This window comes from Primulina tabacum, chromosome 8 (genome assembly GCF_025594145.1).
Source record: "Primulina tabacum isolate GXHZ01 chromosome 8, ASM2559414v2, whole genome shotgun sequence".
NCBI classification, from domain to species: Eukaryota; Viridiplantae; Streptophyta; class Magnoliopsida; order Lamiales; family Gesneriaceae; genus Primulina; species Primulina tabacum.
In genome coordinates this window covers 9,359,636-9,368,143 of record NC_134557.1, presented here as the reverse complement: position 1 = coordinate 9,368,143, position 8,508 = coordinate 9,359,636, and the positions used below count along the sequence as shown (strand labels likewise).

The following is an 8,508-nucleotide window of genomic DNA, read 5'->3' as shown; positions in this document are numbered from 1 at the left end:
TAGTAAGTCCAGACTCAATGTCTCACTAATGACCATACCGAGCAGCTCAGGAAAAAAACTTTGAAATTTTTGTACGTGTAGATTAGATCTCATAACCTGTTTTGTCTTTTCGTTCTTGTGATCTTCCTCAGAAGCTCCTGCCGAACTCAGAAGCCGTAGGAGATGACGAAATGCCAACGCCTGTACAAATACAAGCCAGCCCAGCCGCATTGATAGGTCAGAGTATCCTCGTCTCAACTGAGATTAGATCAGGGAAAAAACTGTTCCTTTCTTGTTTCTGTAGTTTCTCATTGTACAAAGGCAAAGAACTACCAATCTAGGTGAACTAAAACATGCTTCTGTAATGCTTTCATTCGCAGATAAATCAGTGAAAGTAGCACTAGGCATGGTAAAAGATGGCCTGGTTCAAGTCAGAATGATTGTTCTGTGCATTAAAGATCTTCTATATAATTATATTTGAATTTGCTTTGAATTGTTGTTATTTAATGATGAGTGTGTTATTTTGAATGTTGAAAAAAAAAGTAAGTCTCTTGTGAGACGATCTCACGAATATTTATCTGTGATGTCAACTCTATCGATATTCACAATAAAAAATAATACTCTTAGCATAAAAAATAATACTTTTTAATGGATGACCCAAATAAGAGATCCGTCTCGTGAGACCGTCTCACACAAGTTTTTGCCAAAAATGTATTAATAGTATCAAATATGGGCCCCACATGCGCAAATTGTCCTGGCAACCAATGAATTTTTATTAATCAGGAATCGCAACATACGCTTGTCTTGAAGTTTACTCAGGCAGGTCGGCAATGATGTGATCGGAAAACACCTCAAATAAATCAGACTCAAACCCACTAAACATAAATAATAGTTCTTTACCGAGGCGGCAGTTGGAACGGTTTGAAATCTTGTATGGCCTGCACTGCAAGAAAACTACTAACACTCGATATTTTTCACATAAAACAAAGTTACTATAATAGTCGCTCAATTTGTCACTTTCCATTTGTCTCTCTTCCGTTCTTTCCGAACATCATCCCATCAATCTTCATCTTGCACAGTCTTTTCTGTGTTTTTTTTTCTTTTGTTTCGTTCATTGTAAATAATAAATTAAATATCCACCGATGAATTCTGTTTGTTATTACGGCATCTTAATCATTCTTTTGTTTCCAATAAACTTACACACCCCTTTGGATATAGTGATGGACTTTCCACCTTGATCAATTCTTGGAGGAAAAGGGATGTTTCATAGGCTCTCGGTTTTGTTGAATGAATTTTTAAGAACAAGAAGAGGATCAAAGGTAACTGGGGTGTTCTGTTTGTGTTATTCTTTCCTGTGAGTTCTTGAGATCGGGAAATTATGTATTTGATTTTCTTGAAGTGGTCCTTTTGTGCAAAGTTTTGGGTTTGTACGAAACTTTTTTAGGACTTTCAAGTTTCAGAATCCTAATATCTTTTAGTGGGCTTTGAGATTTATCATTCTTTGAATTTCTAACTTTATAACAGGCTGTGTCCGAATAACGTCGGTTCACATTTGTGAATATTTAAGAACAGGAAGGCGGTTAAAGGTACCTTGAGTGTTTTGTTTTTTGTATTAATCTGTTGTTCAATCTTGTGTTTTTTTTTGTGATTTTGACGATAGTTGCAAATGACTACGAGGTGTTGATTATGAAATCTTGATGGTTTTTCCAAGAATTGTTGTTATTTTTTTGACTTGGAATTAGGCCTCCAAATTTCACATATATGTCAGTCCTTAATGGGTTTTAGGAAAATTACGGAACATTGGCTTCAACATTTCAATCATGGAAAGTGCTGAAAAATTCGTGGCATGAGGCAGTATCTCCATTTAATAGCAATTGATTTAACCTAAAATGCAGGAACCATAAATTTAATTGATATGGCCATGTCACTCGAAGATCTTCTGGCCGAAGAAGGATTCCATAGGAGAAAATCAAAAATAATTTCAAGAACTTCCTATACATCTGAAGGAAGACCGAGCGTGCCTCTGCGAGTTAGACACGAATCAAGTTCTTCACTTACTGTGAAAAAAGTGGAGAGATCACGATCTGAGATACCTCGATACAGCTCAAAAGGAGAAGCTTCAACAAGTGACAGTTTTAATGGCAGAAGGCCGAGGGATACTTTCATCCGAAGGGTGAAGATAGAATCAGAATCTGAGGCTTGGAAAAATGATGTGAAACTCAAAAGAAGAGGTCATCAAGATTCATGGGATGGTGTGAGGTTTAATGTTAGGACGTCTGCAGATTCACAAGTTTCTGAGATAACTGAGGTGACACAGGGATATGAGATAGTTGAGGTGGGAAATAACAGCCCATACAAAGATATTTACTTGAACAAAGTTTATGGATACGAGGAAAATGAGAGTAGGAATTCTACTAGACATGAGGAAAGGGAGAGATACAGGCAGCGTTCTGGGAAGAATATAGAAGAGGACAAGAAAAATAGGAACTCTTTCAAACATCCTCCTTCCTTACCCAATCGAGGAAACACTGATGCAACCAATTGGAAACTTATGAACCAGCCCGAGAGCTCCTCTAAGAAAACGTTTGACGAAAATAAGAGCATGAAACAACCCAAGCTTGAAGAGACACTTGATACTCCGGCTCTTGATGAAGCCGCTGTTAAAGCCATTATTTCTATCTTGAGTGGATACATAAAACGTTTTCTTGAGGACGAAGATTTCAGGACATACCTTCGTCACAATAGTCTTGCTTCCCTCAATTTTATTGGATTAGAAGAAGGTCTGAATACTGAAAGTAAAGTCATAGAAAATCTAGAACAAGCGATAGAAACAGTGGAAAGAGCAGCGGAGGAAAGTGCAAGTGTAAAAGAATTGAAAAAAGCTTCATTACAGCTAAGTGTTATTACTGGATTAAATTCCAATGATTTGAAAGATGGGTTTACATCTGGAATCCCGAATTTGAAATTGTCAGCTTGTGCTCATCTATATCTCAGTGTGATATATGTGATACAAAAAAAGGACAAGATTACAGCAAAACATATTCTTCAAGTGTTCTGTGATTCTCCTTTCCAGGCACGAGTAGCTTTGTTACCTGATTTATGGGACCATGTTTTTCTACCAAATCTCTTACATGTGAAGCTCTGGTATGATAAAGAAGCCCGTTCTTTAGCAGATTCACGTGTTTCATCAAATCTCAATCTTCTTGATAAACTCTATAATGAAACATTGGATTGGGGAACACATCAATTTTCCAAGTACTACAAGGATTGGCTAACCGAGGGGCTTGAAGCACCTTCACTCCCCGTGATCAAAATCCCTTCTTTCTCTGTTCAACTGATGCCAAAGGGAGGCTTGCACGGCCACACAAATAGTCCTGCTAGTTATGTCTCGCCTCAGCCAATGGTCAGTAAAACACTCTATGATGAAGTATTTAGACATGCACATAAACCGGGGTTTGAACTGGAAATTTATGAGGAGGAGAACTTTGAAATAAGTGTTAGAAGCTCAAATAGTCCTGCCCCAGAAGACAAGCAACTGATACTATATGATTCATTGACCAGCACAAATCAAGACTTTGAACCAGACGGCGAATCTCTCCCTGTATGTGTTCCAATTTTAATAATTTATCACACAAGGCATTAAAGGATCGATACTCGTTTGTATTTAAATCGGTCCTAATGTCCTTTAAATGTTTGAGATTCCTTGTGTTTGTTATGTAAATTAATGAAGCCGCCTCAGGACTTTACTACTTCTGATATGACACAGCAAGCTCTCATGAATTTCCAACTTTACAGGTTGATTTATATGTAGCCAATGAAACACTCTCAGAAAATTCATTAGGAGTTGCAAATCCTGATGAAAGATGCACAAATTCTCAGAGTTATCAAAAAAACCCTACAGCCTTGGTGATATTCTGTCCACTGCAAACACAAATACACGTATTATGAGTTCCTTATGCTAATTTATATAATTTACTTGATGCAGCAAATTAAGTTTGAGAGTAATGTTCAAGGTTAGTGAAGATAGATTCAAATCAACATAGGTTCCTCTTGTAACCATTGCTTATGTATTGTTTCTAATAATGCAGAACAAGGGGAGAATCATCAAGAGTTTAGAGACAGACCTTCTCTTGCAAGCATCCCCAACGATTTTGTATGCCCCTTGACTGGCCTTATTTTTGAAGATCCAGTCACCCTTGAGACAGGTCAAAGTTTTGAACGGGAAGCTATCATTGACTGGTTCAATAAAGGATCCACTACTTGTCCAGTCACCAGAAAAGCGTTACAATTTCAAGCTGTACCGTCTACCAATCTCATCTTGAAGCGTGTTATTGATAATTGGAAGAGTGACCACTTTCAGCATATCTTGGTTAAAGTCTCTCAAGTAGCTGCAAATTCTGCAGAAAATTCATTTATATCAAATGATGATATGATCATATGTATCTTGGAGCAACTTCTTGTTGTTTTAAGTGGAAAGGAGAGAGTAGAGAATGCAAAAAGAGTTTTATCTCTTGGGGGATTGCAGTTTCTCCTTAAAAGATTTCATAGTGGAAACACTAAGGAGAAGACGTTTATCTTACCATTATTTTTGTGTTGTATTGAAGCTGATGAAGAGTGCAGGAATTATCTTTCAAGAAACATAAACAAGTCGAGTCTGCTATATCTACTTCACGGTGAGCAGTTGAAGACAGTAACAGATGCAGTTTTACTGCTGACTGAACTTATTTGCTTGAACAGGTTACTTTCAGTCCTCAAAACTAAAATTTTATGGATTCAATGGCATTAAAATTGATTTATCGAAGCTATTCTATTAAAAATGATATTTTATATAGGAGGATGGATTCTCAAATTTTTTTAGAAGGTGTAAACAACGAAGAGTTAGCAAATGCGATGGATGATTTGCTAATACATCTCAAGACCTGCACAATGGAAGAGACACCCGTGGTTGCTGTTCTGCTTCTACATTTGAATCTTCTGGTGAGTGTTATAATGGATCCGATTTCTTAATGATGACGTTGTTTTAAACTGTAGTGGTTTGATTTCAAACTATCAGTCTTAGAAATGTCTTAAGTAAGACTGTGATAAGATACTGTTTTTGGGCTTGCAGTCACAACCACAAATGAATAACGCATATAGACAGGAGGCCGTCGATGCGCTTACAGTCACTCTGGGACAAAGCCTAACTGATGAAAAAGTCCAGAAGAAGTGTTCCAGAGCTCTTTTAGTCCTTGGAGGCTGCTTCTCTTCATCTGCGAAACTCATGACAGAGGATTGGATCCTTAAACTTGCTGGTTTTCTCAATGGTCCTGATTGGGATATTGCTGATGACGAATCCTGTGATATATCATTTGATGGAAGAGTGACAACGGTACATTTTTCATTTTTCCTTGTGTTTCCAACAAAATATACGATATTCTGAATATCGGTTGCCTAAATTTACCAGAATTTTAGCGATTCAAAATTTTCGAAGGTTGATTCTCAGATCGAAGACAGTGAAGAAGAAAAGGCGCGGGAGAAGTGGCTAGTGAGTTTATCAGCTTCACTGCTTGAGGACGGGAAAAAGCCGTTCTTGGAGACTGTATCCAAATGTTTGAATTCCGGGAACTTGGATTTGGTCCGAGTGTGTTTGGTAACAGTGGCCTGGTTGAGTTCTTCACTTGCTTCATTGCCAGAAACAGAATTTCAACTTTATGCTTTCTCAGCTCTCATCTCTCCACTCAAAAAATGTATGGAACATGGGGAGCTGGTCGAGCACAAGATTCTTGCTTCATTATGTCTGCTAAATTTCAGTAAATTTCCAGGTCTGCCATTTTCTTGTAGATTCCCATGCTCCAAGTCGTCTATTATGTATGATTCATTCTTGGACTCCAGGGTTATCTTCTTCTGTGGCTGCAGAATGCAGGATACTGCTGATGAAGATTGCGGAGGAGATTTGCAGCTGTGTACAAAACCTGGCGGAGGTTACATGGACGGCCAAGGAACTTTGTACCATAATTTCCGGGAAGAGGAAGTAGAAGAGAGAGTAAAACTGATACAGTAAAGTTCTTGTACTTTAGTTGTGTACCCTTTTCAGGTCGTGCTTCTTTACAAAAGATTCAAGTTTATGGAAAAAATTTCGCGCCTTCGATTAAAGTTTTGGGATACTCCCTATTTTTAGGAATCAACGTCAATTTCTCAATTGTTGTAATGAATCATCATTTATGTTTCAAAAGAATCATCCATCTTTAGTGAATCAAATGTTGCAACATATACTATATAGCACAATTTTGAATGGATTTATACCAAAACTCTAAATGTTGTGATGAATCAAACATCAATGTCACAAAAAGACTCAACCATTAATAAATTATAAGGTTTGGACAAGTACGAACAAGATTACCTTGAACTAATAACTCATTACTTAGGAGAGAACGCACCGACTAAAGGGATGTATTTTATCAGAGGAAACTATAGCAAGGCTTCCTCATTCTCCATGGAAAACACTAAAGACTAACACTTAACAACTAACACGGATACATAATACCAAACACGCAGACATCTCGCTTTCAAAACTTGTTTTTGTACCAGAAGACGCCCTTGACCTTGCTATTCTCGTCTGGCTCGACATACACACATTCCTTTGCCTCCCTCCACATAGCCTTGTAAAAGGAGGTTCCGTCGAACTGATAATACTGTTTCAAGATCGGCTTTATCGCTTTTGTGGCCTCCATTGCGTGGTAATGTGGCATAGTTGAGAACAAGTGGTGAGCCACATGCGTGTCCGTGATGTTGTGGAAAATTTTATTCAGCACACCGTAGTCTCTATCAACAGTTGCCAATGCACCCCTCAGCCAGTCCCACTCGGAAGAATCGTAATGAGGCAAAGCCGGATGAGTGTGCTGCAAATACGTGATCAAGACTAGGAAGCCATTGACGATCAGTAAAGGTACACCATAAACACATATCAACCAAGTTAGCCCTTTTGCCAATGCTACATGATAGAGCACATACGCCGCGGCAAGAACTCCAGCATCGGATAAGAAGATTTGAAGTCGCTCTCGATCGTTGTATATCGGGCCATAGGGATCATAATGGCATGCAAAACGACTGTAAGGCCTGCCCGACACGTTGAAAGCCAAGTACAGAGGCCAACCGAGGGTGAGGGTGAAGAGGAGAGTCGCAACCCGGCCTGGTGGATTGTTCAAGTATTTAGAGTACCATCCCAATTTGGACTTAGGCTTGGGTACGAAGACCTCATCGCGCTCCATGGATCCCGTGTTCGAATGGTGGCGACGATGACTGTATTTCCAAGAGAAATAAGGGACCATAAGAGCCGAGTGGAGGACCAATCCAACAGTGTCATCCACCCACTGGTAATCGCTGAAAGCATGGTGGCCACACTCATGAGCGATCACCCAAACACCGGTGGAAACACACCCTTGAACAATCCAATAAACAGGCCACGCAACGTAGCTTAGAGATGGTGGGAGGAGGTGGAAGTATGAGGTGGCAATGTAGTAGAACATACACACGAAAAGGAGGTCGAAAACGACATAGGAAAACGAGCGGACGAGGGATCTTTGGAAGCAGTGGGGTGGGATGGCCTTCTTTAAGTCACCAACAGTGAAAGGAGGCTTCGAGTAAGGCATTCTTTGGATGGCACTGTTGCTCTTCTTTTGTTCATTTTTGGCTGCTGTAACAGACATGCGGCCTCCGGCTCCCATCCTACTTGCTTCAAACGACCTGCAGAACATACATATTTAGGGATACATAGAAAATTCAACCCTTTTTTTTTCCAATTTTAAAAGGCAACTCGATCAAGCAAGCGCCGTCCCGTGGCTAGTGGATGTCGACAACTTGCATATAAAATTAGCTGTACATTTTAATATCTTGAATATTTTAATCGGATTCAATCTAAGTGGGCATTAAAAAAATCAAATTAAAGATGTGTTGCCACAGTTAAAAATCCATTTCAAGAAATGAAAGTTGAGGCAATCCATCAGGAAAATGCATTCTTTTCACTGATCAATGGCACCCCGTCTCAAGAATATACCATGCAACATGCAAACAAAAATCAAGCTAACAATGACCATAAAAACACAAGAACCCGCTCAGAGCATCGTGCAAACGCCACAAAACTGTGACCCCAAAATCAATTCTTTAGAAAAATTACTCAACATATTCCGCAGATCCATCGATTACAAGCTAATGCAGCTGAAACACATTCATACGGGAAAAAAAGAAAAGAAAAGCAAACCCACAAAAAGAACAAGAACATGAATACGCAGAATGTAGATGGAGAAAAAAAACAGAGAATACCCGAAAGATTATGTGAAAGCACTTCCGGAGGAGAAGCGCTTCCCTTTTCCGCCAAGATAAAACAGACGCTGCGTTTCTGCTGAAATTGATGATACACAGGAATAAAATGCGGAGCAACAAGAAAGAGGCGGTGTCTTAATATACAACTCTACCGAAACAACCGACCCTTCCAAATTTACGTGGGCCTCACAAAGATCCCTTCTTTCATGCATGCGTCAACGTAACCACATA

At 39.2% G+C, this 8,508-nt stretch overlaps 2 protein-coding genes across 5 annotated transcripts; one reads left to right on the top strand and one right to left on the bottom strand.

Moving 5' to 3' along the window:
* Positions 1 to 920: 920 nt before the first annotated feature.
* Positions 921 to 6,875, top strand: LOC142553651 (putative E3 ubiquitin-protein ligase LIN-1). Of its 4 annotated transcripts, XM_075664055.1 has the most exons (10): positions 923 to 1,298; positions 1,504 to 1,565; positions 1,875 to 3,580; positions 3,775 to 3,885; positions 3,965 to 3,992; positions 4,068 to 4,716; positions 4,812 to 4,956; positions 5,087 to 5,347; positions 5,423 to 5,780; positions 5,875 to 6,875. In XM_075664055.1, the coding sequence occupies exons 3-10, from the start codon at positions 1,895 to 1,897 to the stop codon at positions 5,991 to 5,993; spliced, it is 3,357 nt and encodes a 1,118-aa protein (XP_075520170.1). In that variant the 5' UTR covers positions 923 to 1,298; positions 1,504 to 1,565; positions 1,875 to 1,894; the 3' UTR covers positions 5,994 to 6,875. The 4 variants fall into 4 exon arrangements, with proteins under 4 accessions (XP_075520173.1, XP_075520171.1, XP_075520170.1 ...); XM_075664058.1 differs by lacking the exon at positions 1,504 to 1,565 and having other exon boundaries at positions 921 to 1,298; positions 5,462 to 5,780; XM_075664056.1 differs by lacking the exon at positions 1,504 to 1,565 and having other exon boundaries at positions 921 to 1,298; positions 5,450 to 5,780.
* Positions 6,297 to 8,508, bottom strand: LOC142553652 (delta(12)-fatty-acid desaturase FAD2-like). Its single transcript, XM_075664059.1, has 2 exons — positions 8,278 to 8,508; positions 6,297 to 7,701 (listed from the first exon to the last, which is right to left on the bottom strand). The coding sequence occupies exon 2, from the start codon at positions 7,680 to 7,682 to the stop codon at positions 6,525 to 6,527; it is 1,158 nt and encodes a 385-aa protein (XP_075520174.1). The 5' UTR covers positions 7,683 to 7,701; positions 8,278 to 8,508; the 3' UTR covers positions 6,297 to 6,524.

Excerpts from the sequence above, each read along its gene's own strand:
- LOC142553651 (XM_075664055.1), top strand. The coding sequence starts at position 1,895 with ATGGCCATGTCACTCGAAGATCTTCTGGCCGAAGAAGGATTCCATAGG. Across the intron at positions 3,993-4,067 it reads GTTTGAGAGTAATGTTCAAG|AACAAGGGGAGAATCATCAA; the intron begins GTTAGTGAAGAT and ends CTAATAATGCAG. Across the intron at positions 4,717-4,811 it reads GAACTTATTTGCTTGAACAG|GAGGATGGATTCTCAAATTT; the intron begins GTTACTTTCAGT and ends TATTTTATATAG.
- LOC142553652 (XM_075664059.1), bottom strand. The coding sequence starts at position 7,682 with ATGGGAGCCGGAGGCCGCATGTCTGTTACAGCAGCCAAAAATGAACAA.